This window comes from Pseudopodoces humilis, chromosome 2 (genome assembly GCF_049639895.1).
Source record: "Pseudopodoces humilis isolate 2021_Gansu_Grassland_sample_001 chromosome 2, ASM4963989v1, whole genome shotgun sequence".
Classification (NCBI taxonomy): Eukaryota; Metazoa; Chordata; class Aves; order Passeriformes; family Paridae; genus Pseudopodoces; species Pseudopodoces humilis.
Window position 1 is genome coordinate 20,984,185 of NC_142201.1, and position 22,123 is coordinate 21,006,307.

The window sequence follows — 22,123 nt, forward strand, 5'->3', positions numbered from 1 at the left end:
AAATACCCAACACCTAAACCAGCCTTCAATTAGCCGTTCCTGCACTAAGCAACCTGTAAGAGATTTTCTCCTTCCTCACAGATTTTTTTCTCCTCATTACTTTACTCTTTCCTCACAGTTTTACACAGATTTACACCTTTTTTTTTTTTAACTACCATCTGGTGGTAATATTACCCCTGTATATCTCTACACAGGCATGCAGAAGACACACTGTCTAATGTGTCAACTTGAGAGCAACTATTATGTCTTTCCCGCCAGCAGCACTAAACGGGATTTAAGAATCACGAAATAGGCTTGGTTGGAAAGGACCACCGCGGGTCTGGTCCAACCTCCCTGCTTAAGCAGGGTCATCCCAGAGCACACTGCACAGAATTGCATCCAGACGGTTCTTGAATATTTCCTCCACAAACTCTCTGAGCAAGAAGCGCTGTTCTGCAAGGGAGGAGGCCCCAAGAAGAGAAATGGACTTTGCTGAAAAAGTAGAACAAGACAGACAAAGGTACCGCTGACCCGGCCCGGCCCGCCCCAGGAAGCTGCCACAACCGCCGCCCGTCCGACCGCCCCGTGCCGCTCCCGGCCCGGCAATCTGGCCCCGCGGCGGCTCCATCTGCCTCGGCTCCTGCTGCGCTCCGGCTGCTCTGACTCGCCATGGCCGCTTCCTCCTCCTCCTCGGCGGCCGCGCTGCGCCCGGTCACTCACCTGATCTTTGACATGGACGGGCTGCTGCTGGGTGCGTAGCCTGAGCCCCTCTCCCCTCCACGGCCGGGCCCCCGCTCTGCCCCGCGCCGGTGGGCTCCACCGCGCCGCCAGGCCCGGCCCGCCTGCCCAGACAGCTTGAAGCCGTAGCTGGCGGCGGGCAGCCGCTTTCCTTTCCCTTCCCTTCCACCTCCGCCTCCCGCGGCCTCAGCGGCCCCCGCTGCACTGCTCATTCATGGCCTCCTCGCTCCGGGCGGGCAGCCAGAACGCCTCGGGCGGCGCTGCTAAAACCAGAGTGAAGGGGATTAAAGCAACAGGAAACGAATTCATTCCTTCTCCTTCCGCTACTTGCTGCCTTTCGGGGGCAGATTTCGCCTTAAAGTAACAGAGCTGGGACTGCTCTGGCTGGCGGAGGGCTGAGCGAGGTTGGGGTGGCTGTGGGGAGAGCGGTGAGGGGCAGCCTGGGGCTGAAAGGCAGGGAGAGCGGGTATGGAGGAGAACGGGCATGCAGTGTGGGGCTGAGGGACCCCCGGGCCGCGCACTACCGAAGGCCGGGAGCAGCGGGTCTCGGGGGACAGCACAGCTCTCGGCAGCGTTTAGAGCTATCTGCTCCAGCTGAACAGCCTGAAAACCGCTATGATAGTCTTCTCTTAGCCTTGGTATCAGTAGACTTTCTGCTTTTGCAGGGTTATTGTTCTGTAACCTGACACGTCCCGTGCTAGTGCTACAGATCGATTGGATCTTGAGGTTTTTGAGGTTTGAATAGTCGCTATAACTAGTCTCAAATAGCGTGAGGACACACACACACGCACACACGCACACACACACATACATACATGCATACATACATACATATATATATATGTGTGTGTGTATGTGTAATCCTATGATCCGGAACCAATTATTTTAATTTCATTCTTAGAAGTTTCAGGAAAGCTTTTTTTTATTTACTACTGCTCTTTGTCAGAAGCTGGAAATCTACTTCACACAGACAATAGTCAACAGGACAGTATTGGTAATTATTCACGTATGTGATTTGTTCTATTTTAAAAAGTTACATAAAAAGTATGTATTATATTTCAGAAATCTTCCAGGTGCAAGGAGTTAGACTGAAAATACTCTTCAAATATCTTCCAGTACAGAGGAGTAAAAGTGACAGTACCTAGGTGATTTTCATAATGTGCACTTCATTTCAGAGGACTTCAGTTTGTTTCAGCCTCTGAATACTATGATGCTATGAAACCTTTAACATTTTTGGTGAACCTGTTTGTTTTGTGATGAGCAATGACCCTTGGGAGGCAAAAAGGCAATCAGGAGACTGCTTGGACTGTCGCAAGATTCCTAAATATTTCAAGAAATTTGGAATAATTTGGGGGAAAGAATGATAAGAGGTATACACAAATTAGGTTCATTCTGCCCAACCTATGTACTGTAAATCTTCTGAATGAGACAAATGGTCATATTGATGTTAACCTACATAAGAACCCCATAATTTTCTTATAAAATTTTTAATGTGTCATATAGTGTTCATTGGAGGTGATAAAATGAACAACATACATATTTCAAGAAGCTACAGAAATAGGCCCAAAATTACTTCCTTTCAAGAGCACAGATAAAAGTTTTGGTATTGAATATTTATTATTACTAACTTTTGTAAGTGCCCCCGTAGTTGGTTGCAATTTTTAGAATCTGAAGCTTCAGGTTTTGAAAAAAAATTCCCCAGCAAACTAGTGTCTGCGAATGTACATGACTATTTTTAGATGTTTTCACCTAAACCCTACTGATTTTATAGAACAAATATAAATTGAGCTATAAATGATGAGAAGAATTGAGCATTAAATTAATTTGATGTAATGTGCCATGAACTTGCTTTCTGTCATTGATATACTTGATATACTTGCTTCTCATTAGGGAAGGTAGGATATCTTCTGATAGAAAGATTTCCAAAATCCTTGTGAATGTAAAATCCTTAAATGAGATCTGAGGTGTTTAAAAGGTTGTTGACTTTGGAAACAATCCAAGTGTTACCCTATAGAACCTACATCCTATACTTTACTGGCTAATGCTTGGCTGTGTGAAGGTGTTGCTGAGTCTGATCAACTGATATTTTACCCCCCTCCCTCTGTAATATAATTGAGGCTGATTAAGTTGTCCTTGAGTCCCACCTTGATTATCGGCTTACTTTCAATAAAGAAGTTACTGCCTCTGAACTGCCTGTGGAACTGCTTCAACCCTTTCCTTCAGAGTCCTTCTGTATCATTGTTTCAAAGGTTATCTAATACCGTTTTTTCCTGCATTTCTAATCAATGCAATCTACCCTTTTTTTTTTTTTTATTATTACCTAATCTTTCTCTTTTAGCTCTTGGATGAAATCTTAGGGGTGATCACGCGCTGTTCACCCGTCTGTCAGCTTCCTGCAGGCTCCCCTCTGTAACGCTCTGCTGCATGACACCTCCCAAGGTCAGGTGGAGAAAAGCCTCTCTGTGCCTCCACCTGCTCCTTTGTGCCTCCATGTGCTTCTGCAGGCACCTGCCACAGCCCACAGCTCAACTCCATCCCATCTTTTCCTGAAACATAAGGATCATTGAGTTCAGCTCCTCACAGGACTTCTGAAAACTAAAACAGAGGACAAAGAGCCTTGTCCAAACACTCCTTGTACTCTGACAGCCTTGGTGCCATGATGCTTGGGGGAGCTTGTTCTACTGACTGATCACCCTCTCACTCAGCTTCATTAAATAGCATAATTGATTAGTGTTGCACTGTATAGTAGAAACCAGAGGAAAAGAAATTACTACATCTTAATTTTTGTTGTGCTGCCATACTTTCTCAAAAAAAACGCAACAATCCCCCCCAGCACTTCAATTAAAGCATTACATTTCTGAAGTTAAATTTCTACTTGATTTCCTACAGCAAATAATAACATCAAATGCTCAGAATAGTAGATTGCTTTTTCTTAAAATGTGATAGTCTATTCCTACAGAAGAGCACTGTTCTAACTGCTAATATGTGGTATCGTTAAAAATATTAAACCTACTTATGTGCGCACTTATTCAACACATAGTACAGGGTTAACAGGTAGTAGTAATAACAACAACAGAAACTAGAGATATTTGATACCTAAATAAATCCTGTTGTTACACTTGTACAGTTTGGATCCTGGCATTTTAGCATATTGTAAAAACATACAAAATTAATGCTAAAGATAGAGAAGGAAAAATTTATTTTACTTGTACAAAATATAGAACTAGAGTAATGCCCCCAGGATCTATCTTATAAACTTACTGCTTAGATTTCTTTTGAAGCTATGACAAGTGGTTTTGTTATATAATTGTAGCCAACAGCTACCCCACTACCAAAACACAAATAGGATTGAATGTTTCCTTTGTTGATCTGTGCTTAAACTTATAAGGGGCTGAAAACATTTAAAATTCTCTGCAAGCTGCATGTATAGTATTAACCTTTCCCAACTGACAAATGAACTTAGGAAAATGGCTGCAAAAATAAGATGTTTCTTAGCATTCTTAGCACTGTCCTTAAAGCTAGAGCTAAACTAACATGCAAAGAACATGACACTTCATTGTATGAAGTTTAGTCATGTATTTATTTTTGTTTAAATTTCTGCTAGGGGTCGGAATTGTTTTATTTAAATTATTGTCCTTGCCAGTGCCCCTTAGTGTTGGAAAACCATTGTGGGAATGGGCTGGCTAGGACTCAAGAGTCAGACAGATTTCCCAGTGAAGGAACCAGGCAGTAGCTTCAAGCCCTGGGAAACATAACTTAGGGAGAACCTTAGAATTCCTCCCATAGTTCCTAGTGTTGTTATGTTAAGCCATCCAAGTCCTACTCCCCTACTGGTTACTTGTGTTCCCTAAAAGGTTTTGTTACTAGAGTGTTCTGCCCCTGAGAGTATATAATGTTGCATCTTCCTTATTTCTCACCTTCTGGAGTTCAACCTTATACTACCTTCAGTTTCTGGGCGTCCATCCCTGTTTTATTTCTCATTAAGTTTCTTTTTTGGGCAACACTGCGACAAACACTATCTTTACATGAGATAAATCAGTGTGTTCAGGTAGGAGAGGTGGTTCCTAAAGGAACTTAGTTTTGCAAGATACCTTCACCATAACACAAAGTCATGTTGAACTGTATGGGCACAGGTATGGCAGCTTGTGACCATTTATAGAGGGATAAAAAGTAGTTAAGACAACTGGGATCAGAAGTTGCTGCTTTTATAGCCACTGTCTCCGTTGCCTGAAGACCACTGTGTTTTGTGCCACTTCTAAGACACTCCTGCATGTCTCGCCAGACAGGTCATCTCTGGTCAATAATATAGACAAAATTAGCTTGCAGTTAAATTCATTCTAGTGTTGTGAGATTCACAAGAATTTCAGCATGTTTTCTTTCTCCCCAGTGTTACCTACTTATTGTCACAAGGTCAGAAGTCAAAAATGTACTCTTACTTTCATTTTATTGTACAAGTTGCCTAGCAGATGGCTGTTAGAAGAAAACTGATGAGAGTTCCATGCTGGAGTTTGCCTATGTGCATGCTGTCTTTTATTTAAAACAGCTTCCTATTTCTTCTGCATCCAATCAAATAACACCAATTCAATTAAACATCGGACCTCTCTAGATTGATCTATGCTTTAAGTGCAGGAATTATCTTCTTAGGCTATAACCTGGCAATCTTTGTAAGCCTATTTTCTGCTTCTGCATAGTGGAAACTTACTTTCTTGTCATTCTCACTTTCCATCTGATTTTGGGAATGAAGAAGGAAGGGAAAATACTTTCTTGCCCCTGTGTTCAGTATTTGTAATTCATTGCAAAACTAAAGAGATTAAGGATATTATTAGATTCAAATACCCTATAGATGCTTCATGAGCAAATCTTGGACATAAGTAAAACAGCTCCTCATTGAGAATTAACTAACCATAAATACAGTAAATAAGATTTGTCATATGCTTGAAAGCTAACATTTTAATTTAACAGCAAGAAAAATTTTGGCAAGAATATAACAAACATACTAACCCAGAGTCTGACTTCTGTTATTCCCCTGACTGATTTGCAAATTGCCCATCCATATGGTTGCTTGTTGTTTGTGGTTAGAATAACCCAGAATCAGACCTAAGTTAGCATTCAACAGGGAGAGTTTTTTGTGGGTTTTGGTTTTGATTTCTGTAATGGCTATCAAATTTCAAAATGCCATGGGCAGTATTAACAATGATAATTTTTTTCTTCTTGAGAAATTAGCCAAGAAATGTTCCAAAGCTAAAAGATCCATTATTTTATTTCAATATTGCACAAAAATTGCACACAAATGCAATTTAATTTTGGTGCTTATTTATTAGCTGCTTCAGACCCAAAGCATTTGGTTATAAAGTTTGAAAAAAAAAAGAAAGAGAAACTGCACGCCAAACAAGTTAATCCCAAGAGTTTTCCTATTTCCCTTTTAATAATGTGGCTTATGTTTTCTGACTGTTACATGATTGCAATTGTATAGAGAGCCTGTAGTAAGTGGAGAGGTATGTTTTCAAAATGCTGGGACTGTAAAGGTTCTGTTTAGATGTGCATACAGCAGTTTGACCATTTATAAAAAATTAATCTCTTCCTGTGCCTAAAAGCAAAGATTTTCAAATCTGTTTGTAGATGATAAGGATTTGTTGTGTATGTAAACTGTTTTGTGTATAAAGTTGCAATTATTTTGCTTTGAATGTAAATAATAAGGTGTCATAAATGGAAGAGAATTTCACACAAAGAAAAGGTGCCAGAATTTTCCATTATAATAACACAATTTCTAGCTGCTGTATTTGAATTTTCTTCTTACTTAAGAAGAAAAAGAACATTAACAACCCTGGATTTATTATTCTACATACTGGCAATAGTTACACTCTGTACCATCTTGGACCCTGCTCTGCAGCTCTTGTTCTGAGTAGCTGTAATTCATTCACGTAGCCTTGTTGTGAGTTGGCTAATTGAGCTCTTGAGAGTGGAATTTTTCAGAACATCTTAATTTGGGCAGGTTTCTGGTCTCTGTGTTCTGCTGGTATATTTTCTCTGAGACACAATCCTGCTCTTGAATACTGGCACTTCTAATTCCTCATACTTTTAATGGAGGAGGGGGAGGGGTGATTGTGGTTGTTATTACTTTTAACGTTTTTCTTTTATGTTGGCAATAGACCTTAATGGAGATGATAATTTTCACACTATGACCATTGCTCTTTTTAAGAGCAGGAACTATGATAACTAAAAATATGAAAGCAATTAAGCCAAATATCTTCTTTCAAACTTTATTGCATTCATTATGGACATCTCTGGCATGAAGTAGATACTGCTAGTGATTGTTGCTGCTCCTATTATGTGTTTATGTACATCTTCATATTGATACTAATTTCTTTCACAAGACAACTAAGAATTATGTAACCAAGATTATTTTTGTGGCTTACAATGGTTCTCTCAGAGGCTCCTGACCTTACTTATCCCTTTTCTCCCCCTTTGATAATAATAGTAAGAAAATCTGACTGTTCTGACCTAAGGTTTGTTTGAGGAAGTGTTAACCTTCACTGAGATTTTTTTTGATACTTAGGGGAAAACCATCCTGTATTTTTTATCTCTGTTCTTTGCTTCCTTTGCTTCGATAACTGGTGAATAATGCATCTTTTGTGGCTTTCTTTTTGATGGCTGAAAACTTTTTGCAACTTTTTTATTTTTGGCAATATTTTGTGACTTGAAAAGTTGCATACCTGTTGACAGTATCAGTTGTTGCTGTCTCCATGTATGTTTTCTGTTCTTGTACAGCTTTTAATTTTTTATTCCTCTTATAATGAATACCATCTTCAGTAGTAGTTTGGCAGTATATCTGGTAATGCATTTTGGAAAAACTTTCATCCAAGTGTGCATTGCTCTTTCTCAAGTACTTTTCCAAGTTACTGTGATAGATCATAGCTGTTTACCTTTCTTCCTCCTTCCCATTAGCGATATATGACATATTTTTGTAAAAGTCATCAAGTAAGTAATAATAGACTGTGTCTCATGAAGCAAGTTTATTTCCAGTTCTTGAATGATTTCCTCTGGGCACTGTGGGAAGAGACGGGATGGAGTTGAGCTGTAGGCTGTGGCAGGTGCCTGCAGAAGCACATGGAAGCACAAAGGAGCACATGGAGGCACAGAGAGGCTTTTCTCCACCTGACCTGGGGACAGGAGGTGCCAAGCAGCAGTGCCCTATGGAGAGAAGCCTGCAGGAAGCTGACAGATGGGTGAACAGCGCGTGGTCACCCCACAGAAGGACATTTAGAAATCGTGTTGCTGACATGGCATGGTCATGTAGTGAGAATTACCATGTAAGGAAATACTGTGCCTTGAAAAGTGGATAAAACCAGTTCTTTTCTTTGAATAAACAATTCTGTTTCCCTGCCAGTCTGAGTCTGTGCTTCAGTCGTTAACGGGCATCACTTATGGGTCAGCACTCCAAACATTGCCTTTTTCTCTGCTGTTCATTTTTGAATTGCCTCTGCCTGTGTATTGGTCTTTTGGATTACTTTCACATGCAGTTTGTCTCAGGGTAATGTGAGGCATTTGAGAGGAAAGCCTACTTTATTATTTGTCAGTCCAGTCTTTCTGTCTAACATCTATGTGAGTTCACTCATGACCTTTGTAATTATATAATATGGACAGTGTTACAGTGTCTCATTCTTCCAGCTCATTAATGTGAGCTCTCTGACCTGCTGTAATAGGGCTGCCTGTCACCTTTGCTCTCCAGAGGATGGGCTCGTGCTAGGCCTTTGCAGCAGCCCTGTGCTTGCACGTGCTGCACTCATGGGTTTGCTGCCAAGCTTCTCAGTCCTGGGCATGGATTGTCTGCTGTGCATAAATATGAGTTCACTCAGGCTCTCTTTCAAAGTGTCACCATATTCAGAAAATAATAGCCTGTACATGTCAGGACACCTTTTGGAATGTTGTGTCTTTAAAATTATGTTCTACTTTAATTGCTGCATTTGTGTCTAGTGTAAACTGACACAGAGTACATATTCAAACTAATAAAATATATCTATTTGATTACTGACCAGTAATAAGTGGGATTATATTTTTTGGATTGGGACATTTTATGAGTTTGACACTGGTACTGGTCATTTAGGAACATTTCTAAGCAAGAGGAATGAAATTGTACTAGAAGAATGAAGAGAAAGATAATGTGTGTTTGATGAAAAAAATAGGATTACAGTGTATCAGAAGGTTTGAAGTACAAGAAATTACTGATTTAAAGTGGAGCATGAGTATATGGAGACATATTTCATTCGATTGAATTGTTCTATAATAAAGATATTTTTCATTGTTTGTTTTGTAATTTACATACAGAAACCTCCTTTGACCTGTCTCTCCATGGCAAGAGAGTATACTCATGCATACCTGTAAAGTGGCATAACTTTGGATAAAGTCAGCATTCTGCTACAAGATCATTATTACAAAAAGTTACACCATGTGAAATGGTGGATCTTTTCATGCTAGGACTGAGTCTTCTCTATAGCATTATATTATTACCAGACTAACAAAATGTTCTTTGCTTTATGGCTCAGGGGAGATGGAGCCATAAAGAGCTTATCACAATGTAATAAATTTCTAGTCTTTAAAAATTAAAAACAGTGTTTCATGGGGAACATGTCTTAGGAAAATGAAAGTATTTGGGCCACTAAGGTATTGTAGTATATCTAATTGCTATTCTGCTGCCTAATAACTTGCACTGTTATTATTGTTGCAGATCATATTTTTCTTATATTTATCCTTCTACCATTTTTAATTTGAACATTTTCATTTTTTCATGAATGAAGGCACCTAGGATTAAAGAAGTAGTGTTCCTGTTCTGTTTTTGTGCATTCTAAAATTTCAAGTGCTTTATGCGTCAGTTGATTGCAAATTGTAGAATATTGAAAAATTTAATTTCTTAGAATGTTTGATTCAGAGTTGATTTTGCATAGTTACCAGATATGGATATATGGATATCATTCCTTAGATATGTTATGTTAGTATTGCTTTTGTCTCAAATGCTTTTCATAAATAGCAGATCTTTGAAATGTTCATTACAGTGTTAGGCTTTCTATATTGTTAATTCGTTCTTTTTTCTAGGTATCTGTTTCTTTTATGCACTCTAGAACATTTTAAACAATATTCTTTATGTTTGGAAAATTTCCAGTGCTCTACAAAACCCTACAATTCCTGTATAAAGCTTTAGAGATACAGGGGATGTCTTTTCACGTGTGTGTAAGTATACAAAGGAGAGGATTCTTTCAATTTAGATAACTGTTAAGATAATGAGCAGCTCTTCAGTAACTCTGAAGTTGTCAAAGAAAAATGCTTTAAAGATATGTCAAAAATTTCTTGAAGAAGTCTTTGCGTAGTGGAGAGCTAAGAGTAAAACTGGATTATAGGGTTTATGTTTATTAAACTAGGCCTTGTTTTTCCCTAATCAAAACTCTTGTTCTTAAGAGTTGGCATTTCAGGTTCTGTTGCGGGTACCTGTCTGCATTATATTGGTTAAAGTGCTCTCAACATAAATCCTCATGTTTCTCCCACCTCTCCCATAGGCAATAATACAAGATGTTAAATTGTGTGTTAACATGGTTTTTCTCTCCTCATTCCCCTGGTTAAATGAGAAGTAGCTCTATGTTCTAACTTAGAAGTTTCTATTAAGAGGGGAAAAATAAAAACAATATTCTTAAATTTATCACAAAACTGTGGAAGTTATTCCTCTCTTAACCCATTCCCTTTTCTAATAGTGTACATCAACATGGAATATTTTCATTTTCTTCCTTCTGTTATAATTGCAGTTTTCAGGGACTAATGTAAGTATTCCTGTTTGACCCAGATGCTTCTGTATTTGTATGTAACAAAAAATGAAGGCATAGTGTTTATTTTTATCTGGGTAATTTTCAGTCAATATTTAGTTTACCTTTTCTTCATACTATTTTACATACTGAAATTGTGAGCTTCAGTTCTCTGCTTTACATTATAATTGTATATATGAGAAACTACATTGACAGTCTAATATTGCTTAGTATAGCTCAGGAGACTCACAATAAGAAAAATACTTTCAGTACCCATTCATGCTTTCAGCGTTGGATCCTACATGTACCTTTCTTCTCTCATCCTGTTCCTTTAAAGTGTTCTTGTGTTGTGAATTAAAAACAGGCTTGCTTTAGAAAAACAAAAAATCCAAAAGTTTGTAAATTTAGGTTCAACTGAGATTTGATCTGATTTTTCTAGAAGTTACTCTCACTACCATCTTGATAGTCTCCTTTTATCTGAGTCTTCTTGACTTGGCAGCTGATTTGATAGTGCATATCAATAACTTTTCCCAGATCTCAAGTTTGGGAATTTGCCATTGTAATGGTTTAAATTTGCTAATTTCGTTTTCCAGCTAATGCACCAAATAAATGTCGTGGTTTTAAAGCAGTAACTAAAAAATTACTAGAAAACTTACTTATTTTTTGCTATGAGATATGGATTAGAACAAGAGCAAAACAGGCTTAAAACTTAAAAGGAATAAAGAAAGTTTATTAACAAAACTACAAGAATAAGAAAACCAGAATAAAACTCCAGAAAACCCTTTTTTCCCCCACTCCCAACCATTGTTTTGTTCACATGACAACATAGAGACAAAAAAAACTTTGGTGTTTACAACAGTCCAAATTCTTGCTATAGTCTTTCTGTCAGTCTTTGTAGAGAAACAGAAGTCTTCTTCTGCTAATTTATGGAGTTTCTCACAAGAAAACTATTTCTGTTATAGCATTCTATTTCTCTGATGCCAGCTGCCCAGAAAAAATCTGCCATCAGTTGTCTCCTCCTATTTCACATCACTCTGAGGTGTGTTATGGGTCAATGAGTCTAGGGGTGTCATTTTTAAGGATGAGTTATTCAAAAGCAAAAAGTTCTTTTCATCTGTCTTTGTGAGCCTCCCTGGAAACAGAAGTTTTCTCTTTGCCTCTCTACGGCCCCAAATCTTTAACTATTACTTCTCTCCTTCTGTTCCAGCATTTCACTGTATCACAATTACTCCACTTTTTGTTCAAAATCCACACTTTGAACAATCCATTCCTCCCAATATACTCTGTCATGAATTAAAGGAATTTTTTCTTTCAGAACACTACTGTCCATCTCCATAGCTTTGACAGAAAAATATTTCAGCTTATAAAGCATCTCTTTATTCTCTCTTCCCTATCTAAAACTTAACTCTTTTCTTCACTGTCTTTGATGGTTTTATGGTCTCTTCTTCATGTTGATTATCCCTCTCTCTCTCTTCTCCTCTCTCTGGGAAAAAAGGATTAATCTGTAAGTCTCATCCAGGTAGTAAAACAGTTAAAGTCTTAGAAAGCTGCAGATATTCATGGTGTCAGGTTTCAGTTCAGTGGCAGAAACTGCAAAGTAAGTCAGGCCGGCTGGCTCCGCTTTTCTCCCCCCCGCCCCAACCTCCGCGGCCTTGTCCGGCCTGGGGGGGGGTGGGGGGGAGGGGGGGGGGAAGACAGAGCCTGTTACCTCATCAGAAACCGGAAACCAAAGAGAGAGAAATTCCCGGTCTTGAGTCTTAAAGTAGGTATTCACAAGTTGATCTCACTTTTCAATAGTCAGAATTACTGTCAGTTCTCAGAAATGGCTAGCAATTGGTCAGGAAAAAAAACTCCCATCAGCCTCCAGCAGCTTCAGCTTCCCTAGCCCCAAAACTATCTTAAAGGTAAAGTCACCCTAAGACAGCCATTCTTTTTCTTAGAGATGAGGTGGTGTCAGATATCAAAGGTATAATATGGAGTACTGTACAGATACTATACTCTCCATGGGCAGAAGTAAAGGAATTGGTTACAATATCCTATAGTTCTGTTTAAATAACAGGAGCTACTGCCTTCCTTCAAACTATAAAAAGTGATATTGATAATGTAGGCCCAGAAGCATAAATCATATATTCAACAAAATAATTTGCAATTACTTATTATTAAAGCTATTGTATAGCTGTACTTAATGGCAGTCTAATTTTGGAAAATGTAACCCACTTTAGTGGTCTATAATGGAGCCTTGGAAACAATTTCAAAGTACCAAGGAAATTCTTTTTTTCACAGAATAATAATGCTGATGATGCAATTTAATGGCTTTAGTACTGACAGTGTAGATGCTTCCTATTTCCAGTTAAAGAGCTACTTAAGCTCCTCTGTGAGTCCACTGTAGGGAGTTAAATTCTCAAGAGACATGCTAGATTTTCTACAATTAATAATTAGGATTAAGAGTACTGTCAAGAAGAAATCCCCCTCCTGAAGAAAACAGCTTTAAATTTTTGTGTAATTTCAGTTTTATTTGTTAGTGGCAAAATTTTGAAGTTGTACAGTATAGAAATTCGTAACAGAAATTACGAGAGGCTGGCAGCCCTGTAACAATACCGCCATGATCTGTGTCATCCTAACACAAGGAGAAAATCTCCAATCTCTTTGCTTGTGACAAGATCAATGACTAAAGCAAACCTTTGTATTAGAGAGTGTAGACAGTAGCCATAGTCAGTAGTGTGTAGTCCTCTTTTCTCTGATTGCAATGTTCTATACAATTGGATTATTTTACTAATAATAGTTGCACTTCAGAAAATAGAAGAAAGAAAAGGTATCTTCCCTTGTTGATGGATTACCAGGTTTGCATTTTTGTGCAGTTTTTAATCTCTTTGAAAACTACTAGGTTATTAGAAAGATGTGGCCTAGAGTCTGTGCACCTCTTGCAGAAAATAAAGGTCTTTGGTTGACCAGCTGTTTTATTATTATTGAACTTGTATGCCTCATAGTTATTTTTTCCTTACATTTAGGAAACATGTAAGTTATCCCGTTTAACTAGTTATGCAGCTCTGTTTGCCTAGGATGTGTTCTAACAGTTTAAAAACATAATGGCTCAAAAAGTATATGGCTTTTTATCTAAAAGTCATTAGGTTCAGTGACTCAGTTGAATGTATTCAGCAAATAAATCAGACACTTTTCCTTTTGCTGATTGTGGGAGAAAGACTACTGGATATTTTTTCCTTCTTTAGTTTTTAGATAGAGTGAAGGAAGTTTAGTCTATTTTTATAAATAAAGTAAAAAATCTCTTCTATCTGCTTATTGAGCATATAATTTCCCAGCCTGTCTTTTGCAAGCACTGTTACAGTAAAACTAAGCACACCCCAGCGTAGTAACTCCTGTGTCAGGCTTATTAAATTTCAGCCACTGGAGAGTGAAGCTGTTTGTGTCTCAAGATGTAAACTTTGACCTCAGCTTGCAGAACTGAGGCAGAAAGGAAGAAAGATTGAGGGAAATTACTTCTAGTTTAGTTCTCAGTATCTCTTTTTATTTTCATCGCATTACTCATATGGAAGAATGAAATGATGGACTGAAATTTCTTGCACTCTTTGAGTCTCTGAACATATATTTTTTATTTCATTTAGTAGGATACACAGCAGTGTTTCTTGTAACTCTAAGCTGTCACACTCAAAACAGAGTCATAACCTAATATTTCCATTATGCCCAGAACCACTCTCTAGCAAAAGAAGATTCAGGCTCTCCCCTTTGAGATAGCTAAAAATATAACCCTAATAGCTACTGTCAGAGTCTCCTTCCAGCTTTCTATTTCTCCTTTAGTCCTCATATGAATTGGGTTCACTGACATGTTGGTGAGATTCTCTTTCCAAACCTTTTTGTAATTCCAGTGTTCTTTCAGGATTGCAGTGTGAATAAGTTTTATGACTTCTTATAAGACATCTCTGATACCTTTCTATTATTTTTCACCTATTTTAAACAAGAGATAGTAGTATTTAGGTTAAATGGATTTTGATGTTTGAGGACCTTATGCTATTTTAAAGTTGTCATAATGTGCTAAAATAATACAAGGTCTGTTTGACTCAAGCATAGGAGTTAAGATTTCTTGATCATCTCCTCTTTGCCAAGAAAATTACTCTCTTAGAAAAGCTTTAAAAGCTAAAATATTTTACTTGAAAGTGGGCACTGTATCCAGTACTTCAGCCTTTAGGTACTTGACATGTACAAAACTTTTAAGTGTTGTCTGTGTCACTTCTACTGCAATAAAATAATTGTCTGCAGTTTTTAAGATCTGATTATTGAGAGATATCTCTATCTGAATTAAGGTGCAAGCAGGATCATATGCCAAAATCAATAGTATGGATTTTATTTAACAGAAAATGTGAGGTAGAAAGATAAAAAAGAGAGGAGAGACAAACAGACTGACAGACAGATTAAGCAGACTATAGTCCCCACCTGTGGATCCAGCAGCATCCTATTGGTCCTTTTTCACCCTGAGCTTCTTGGTGGTGAGGATCCCAAAGTTGTTGAAAATTTTTCACTATTTATACGTTTAAGCAAGCAAATGAATTTATGTTCATTGGCTACATAGTTCTCTTACTCTATTTGTTAAATCATTCCCTCACTTCTAGTGCTAGTTAATCCCATGCTCAGTCTTTCTGGGTTTTGAGTCAGTGGGTTTCTTGAGTCAGTGGGTTCTGATCTCCCCCTGCCGTATTTAGTCTGACCTAATTTTAGCAGTGTTGTTCAGTTTGGTTTTCCTCGTCCATTATCAGTGATATATTCTTCTCCCCCAGCATTTTTTACCTCCCTCTAGTCTGAGATAACACTCAGACAATAGTACCACCTTTATCTTTTCTCAAGTTCCTGTCAGGTGGCTTAATTTACAGTCCAGGAATCAATGCAGGTATATTTGGGGGAGGCAACTTCAGTGGTTGCAGATGAGTGATTGCTTCTTTACACAGTTTGCCACAATGGGCAAAGACCTTCAGTGGAACCAATGTTTGAGGCAGGCAACCATAATTTTTAAATCCTTATAGAACCAAAGAGGTTGATAAAGTTTTTTGCAGATTATTGTTCCTGGGGTGGTTTCAAACAGGTGATTTGAAATCCTTTCACAGGTCTTTTGCATCAGATTTTTAATTCTGAAGTGTTTCTTCTATGTCTTACTTGATCTGTAGTTGATGCCTCGTATTTGCTATTGTTTTTCAGGCTTCCTAATCAATCTGTGTCTGCCATATTCTCATTTTATCTGAGTCTTCTTGACTTGGCAGCTGATTTGATAGTGCATATCAATAACTTTTACACAGAGATTTTATGTGATGGGACGTAGAAATTTTGGGCAACAATTTTCATGACAGAAGGCTAACTTAAAATATTCTGGTAAGATTTTCCGGTTAATGAAAGTTAATTCAGTCCATTTTTAGTTATATAATAACTAAACTAGTTGTAGTTCTAACTATAGAACTATAGTTAAAATTAATACTAATAACTAACTAGTATAAGTTCTGTACTAGTATTACTAGGTAGACAAAACATGTATGCAGAGAGGCTAAAGCTTTTCAGCAAAATTTCAGATACATGCTGGGAGAAAAATGATGCAGCTCTTTAGCAGCAGGTCTGAGAATTAGTGTGTAAATACTCATGAAGAAAATTAATGCTGTTAAAAATCTGGTTTTGTGCGCTAAACTCTGTAAGTAGCAGTTTGTTGGGGAATATTGTTACAAAGACCTAGTACTGATACAGTATGACTGCGCTTGAGTAGCAGGCTGGCCTAATTTACTGTGAATAGACATTCCTTTTCCCATATGAGGAGTTGTTAGTGCACATATCTGTGTGGTTCAGGTTCTGGAGTACGAATGGTATTTTAGTTCAGAAACACAAAAGCATTGTGTATTGGATGGGACTATGAGCAACCTGATCTAGTGAAAGGTGTCCCTATCCTTCTCATGGGGATTGGAACAAGTTGTATTTGAAAGGTCTCTTTCAACCCAAACCATTCTGTGGTTTGTGTGCCTGTTTCTCACTGGGTTCGATGGGGCTTACTTAAAAGTTTCTATGGTCAAGTATAAGTTTTACTTCATCCTGACAATCATAAACAAGCTGATTATATTCTAAAGCAAACTGTAGTCTTGCAGTATTTTCTTTGCTTTTACCAATGGTGTTGGGACACAAAAAGACCATAATTTGTGACACTTCCAGCTTTGGCTGGTCTTTCTCTTGGCTACAGGCTGTATTTGATCTAAGACTCAGTTAGGACTTGCCTCTGGCATACTGCCAAGTTTGGAGGCAGGACAAATTTTGCTGTCGTATGAGGCCTTTCAATAGTCTATGAGAATAGCCCTCTATTCTCATCCTCAATCCCACATGGGAGGTGAGGGCTGTGGTAACACATCTCAGAGAAGCTTATGGCTCATCTGTGTGGAAGTCCTCTGTTACGTTGCATTGGAAGTTCCTTTTATCATTATCTTTTATCATTATCTATATATCTATATAACTATATAATTCTACAGTTTTCAAACAGTCATTGCAGCTCATAAAACAGTTTTCAGTTTGCTGTATCATACTTGCCTGATGCATATCAAAGGTCCGATTCTTTTTTGTGCATTTTAGGTTATAGTTAGTATAAGGAGTTCTTGGTATAGAACTGTTAAAGAATTATTGTGACCAGGTCTTCTGCAGTATTTCTCTCACTTTGCCTCTTGTATGTAAATCGTCAGCCAGGATGAAAAGTCCTCACTCTTGGAAAATAAAGCTATTTGATGATTTTTGATTTTCTGCTCTTGGTGTTATCACCACAGAGAAATCACTCCATCAACAGACTTACCTCAAAAATTTAGGCACTCTTGAGTGGACAGAAGAGATTGTCTTTATTAATCTGTAGTTCTCTACACCTCTGTGTATGTTTGACACATTGCCATCATTAAATTTAGGACATTGTCCAAGGCCACAGTAGAAAAGTAATGGTTTTGTTTTCTATTGAAGTCACTCTGTCTTTTAAAATGTTTCCACTGTTGAGGAAACAGACATTTTGACAGTATTACATAATGTAATTTAGAAACATGTAACACTGAAAGTCAAACATCTTGAATTTGTTGCAGCTTGATCAAGTCTTTATATGTATAATCTCTCTGAGAATATTTACAATATATATTCTTAGAAAGATGAAAGCTTTCTGAGAATAAGGAAATCAGTATTAGGAGAGACCTGTGGTGTGCTGAAGAGAATTTTCCCTATGGCCTCACTTTGTTGTGTTTTTTTTTTGAGGAAGGAATAAAGTTTCCTGACTCTTTTTTCCCCTTTCATAACTATTTTTTTTTTCATTTTTGCTCGTTTAGATTGTGGGTTAAACAGAACAGAAAAGCTCTGGGATATATTCTTTAGGGAAGGTTATGTTTCTTATAGCTATGTTATAGGTAGCTCTTCCCAGAGAAGTATGTATTTACATTTGTCTTTGCATGGCAAAGTTTTGGTAGTGGAGGAGTTGGGTGGAATGGTGGGCTGCTTCTCTGAGAAGATGCCAGAAGCTTCCCCAGTTTCTGATGGGGAGCCAATGCCAGCCAGATCCAAGATACACCTGCCTCTGGCTAAGGCTGAGCTCATCAGTAGCATGGTAGCACCTCTGGGGTAAGAGATTTAAGAAGGTGAAGGTCACCTGCTGAACAACATCAGCCAGGGCAGAGGAGCTAGAACGTGTGAGAAAAACAGGCCTGCAGACATCGAGGTTGGTAAAGAAGGAGGGGGAGGACATGCTCCAGGTGCTGGAGGAGACCTACTTCTGCAGAGGAAGGAGCAGCAGAGATGTGAGATAAAGTGACCACAACCCTTCTTCCCTGTTCACCTGTGATGCTGCAGGAGCGGAAGTAGAGAAGTTAGGAATAAAGCTAAACCCAGGAAGAAGGGACAGGTGTAGAATAAGGTTTTTTAAATTTTGGTCTTACTTCTTATTCCCCTGCTCAGATATAATTTCCCCAAATTGTGTCTGTTTTGCGTGTGATGGTAACTGGTGGGTGATCTCTCCCTGCCCTCATCTTGACCCATGAATCTTTTATTGTATTTTCATTCCCTTGTCCAGCTGAGGGGGAGGAGAATGAAAGAGTAGCTTGGGCTTTGCTGGTACCTGGCCCAACCAAGGCCAACCCACCAGACTCTTAATTAAGAAGATACAATTGGCTATTCTGCTCACTTTGGTAAGAAAATGATCCTTCTGGTTTGATCTACCTTGTGTGGGAGTGGTTTTATACAGATGCTTTGAACATCTCATTTCAAAACAACTTTTTAGACCTTGTTTCAAACAATTCCTTGGGCCAGTGAACTGCCGCTCTGTGTTACCAGCAATATCTCAAGAAGAAGAGGTACCCCCCTGGTGAAAGGCTTACTTCCTTGTGAATATGCTATGAGCTTATAGGGTGTTCAGAGCTGGTAATTGCTCCTCTGGTTGAGAACATTGCTTGTATAAATTTCCAAGGTATAGTAGCTCATATAATAATGACAGTGTAATGTTGCCTGACTTGAGTCTCCCCATACACATTTTAAGAAGCTGTGTCTCTGTAAACTGTAGATTTCCACCCAACAAGCAGGGTTTTTCAGGAACCATATCTGTTCCACAGATATTTGCTGTTTGCATAGTTCTGTCTTTAGTGGTTAAAGGCCTAAGAAAGCATTGTAGGCAGTTTCTATGAATCAATAGCTTTTCTATTTTTAAACTAATGAGATGTTGTCACATAGATGATGCTTAATAAGTACAGTTTTAGAATGTTTTGTATTAAGTAATGTATATTGCCTTCATATTTCAAAGTTTGATTCCCTTATGCTCTGGAATTGAAATACAGACTTCTCTTTATGTTTTCATATGCTTTTTTGCATTGGTGCCAGAGTATTTGTTTACAGCTCCACATTGGAAGAGTTTGCATGCTTTATTTGTGAACTCTTTCTTTCACTTCCCTGTGGCATTAAAAAAGAAGGATAAGGTGTATATATGAATACAAGATAGCATTAAGATATGTCTACTGTATTAATGTAAACTAGAAGCCTTTTGAATTTGTTCAGAAGTTTCTTCCTCTCCTCATAGAAATACCATGTTTCTCTGCATATAAAATGAGAAATTGGCTTCCTCTGTAGCTGCCATTGAAGAATTCTCCCAGTAATGTAAGCCCACAGGGGAAAATACGTGATACTCATTTGGGAACAGTTTCATGCAGCTGATATTGTTTGAAAATCAAATTTACTTCCTTTTTAAACCTGTTAGCAGTAACTTGAATTCATGGGAGGATCTCTCAGAGAAGGGCAAACAGACTGACAACACTGAATTAGCTAGTAGCAGCATGTTTCTCTGGACTTAGTAAAGTAATCACAATGTAACATGTTCATCTGCCTTGGAGTGTACTTATATTAATATTCAACTACAAGGGAAAATAAGAAGTAGGTTTGCAAAAATTAAAGCTCCAGAACAGTCTTATACCTTCTCCTTATTAAAATTAATAATGGATCTTTTCAGTGAGTTTTTCTAAGTGCTAATCAAAAATGTAATGATTTACAAATCATTTTTCAATTAAATTGGAAGCAGTAATTTTAATTTTCAGCAATTATAATATTTTTTTCTTTATCTTTGGAAGTTATGGTTTATCAATCATGTAGAATGGTTTACTGAATAACTTGCTCTTTATAAGTGGCTTATGATTTTGAAGTAGCCATTATTTGGTGCTTGATGTTTATTTTAATAGATACTTCACCTTCCTTTAACTTCCAAGGAACAATAATATGAATTTAAGTGGTACTGGTTATGAGAGTGGATCAGTGGGAAGGTATAAGACATGAATACCGCAGCAACATTTCCCTTGGTTTGGTGGTCCAGATTGCCTTTAGGTTCAGTTTGCCTGGTTGGGTGCCTCAGCCTTGACATTTAGGCATGGCTCAAATATTTCACTTGAGCATGTGTGAAACCAGTGCTTATTTCCTTCTGTGGCAGTGAAGTGAGTGTGTCTAAGAGGATAAATTTTGATTTCATTTTTCTTCCTAAACAAGTTCATGGAAGGAATGGGGGAACACTATAGTAAGGAATAGAACATCCCTTTTCCTTGTGTAGTTTCAGTGCTAAGCATTTTGAACCAAGTTCCTTTAATGAGCTATTAAGCCAGGAGGCTTCAGGTTGATTTGTATTCTTTGGCTAATACTAATCCTGTTAGTTTTATTCTTTAAAATACACTTTTGCCTGTAAAACACAGTTCTATACATACACCATATATAAGTAAATATATAAAAATAAATGCCTGTATGCTTATGTGCAAGAATATAAATGGTTTATCTGTATAGAAGTGTGTATATGTACATAACATAATAGCAAAAAAAATGTCAGGGTACGTTAGAAAAACAGCCTTAGGCCCTTAGGATGGATTGAAAGACTGAGCTTCATTTTCTGAACTAGTGCTCCAACAGTTAGGCTGTTCTGCAAAAGGTAATTTCTGTTGTCTGCCTTCTTCATCCCTACTTTTACTGGGCTGCTGCAAGTGTTTTCAAGGTCAGTTGTTAAACTGCTGGGTTTTTTTCCTTTTAGCCATCATGGGTAACCATAGTCATGCACTTTTAAACTAGCTTTCATAGTAGTGAAAGTGTGAATGGAAGAATGTTGAGGGAGCAATGCAAACTGACCTTTTGACACAAATTGCAAGATTGTTGTCTACGACAGATTATTAAAAAAATAAAATCTTCTCTATTTTCTGTTTGCTTAGCTAAGTCAGGAGGCTATCTAGTTCTTAAGTGATTCTGGTGGTTTAACTTTTTGCAGTTTCAGACCTGTTTCAATGACAGTTGTATACTTGCTACTCTTTTGCATTACTCATACTGGTTTTATCTATCTTGTTTGGCCGATACTGTAAGAGGAATGTCTCAGATTCTCTCTGAAAAAAATAAGGGAGAAAAAATAATAGAGAATGAGTTATGCACAAACACTTATTCAGTGACATAGACTATTTCTCCCTCAGCAACCATTTCTGGTTTTGTGTTTTGTGGACTTTTTGGGTCTTTTTTGAGATGGAACTGCAATTTATAAATTGTGGGTAGTAATACCTTGACTTCTTTGTGTTGAGAGGATGTTCCTTGTTCCATTCCATGTTTGCTGTTAAGAGGCCATTTATTTCCCATTCTTTTCTCTTTTCCTGCTTACCAAAATCACCAGTAGAATCTTCCAAGTTTGTGGATACCCATGTGGCTTTTATCTTACCAGTGGTGCTTCCTAAAATTTGTGGTAGTCCACATAGCATTTGGAAATGTGTTGAATGGCTCACTGATACTCACATCCTCAGCTGTTGAAATCCTGAAATATTTCAGGAATTGGTTCATTTGTGTAACTGAATGAGCTAAGAGCAGATCCTGTCTGGGGGGAGAGAGGTCGTAGAATGGCAAGACGGATGAGAGATCTCTTTCAGGTACAGAGACTTAGCTGAGACATCCATTCCCTGGCTTTCATGCAGTGCTGCAGCATTTGTTCTCCTCCTGAGCCTCACAGACTTGACACAACTGGTCAGTGAGCTGCTCAGCCATGTCTTTTGTGTGCTTGGGAGAGGAAGAACTGAGTACATGATTTTGCTGATACTGAAATAGGTGGGCATAAGGATCAATGACCGAGCATG

General features: G+C 38.1%; 1 protein-coding gene across 1 annotated transcript in view; it reads left to right on the plus strand.

The window, feature by feature from the left end:
* Positions 1 to 420: 420 nt before the first annotated feature.
* The window catches only part of PUDP (pseudouridine 5'-phosphatase), a 76,182-nt gene continuing 54,479 nt past the window's right edge, over positions 421 to 22,123 (plus strand). The window contains exon 1 of the mRNA XM_005516613.3: positions 421 to 730. Coding sequence (XP_005516670.1) covers positions 649 to 730 — 82 coding nt within the window. The 5' untranslated portion in view covers positions 421 to 648. The remainder of the gene's footprint in view (positions 731 to 22,123) is intronic.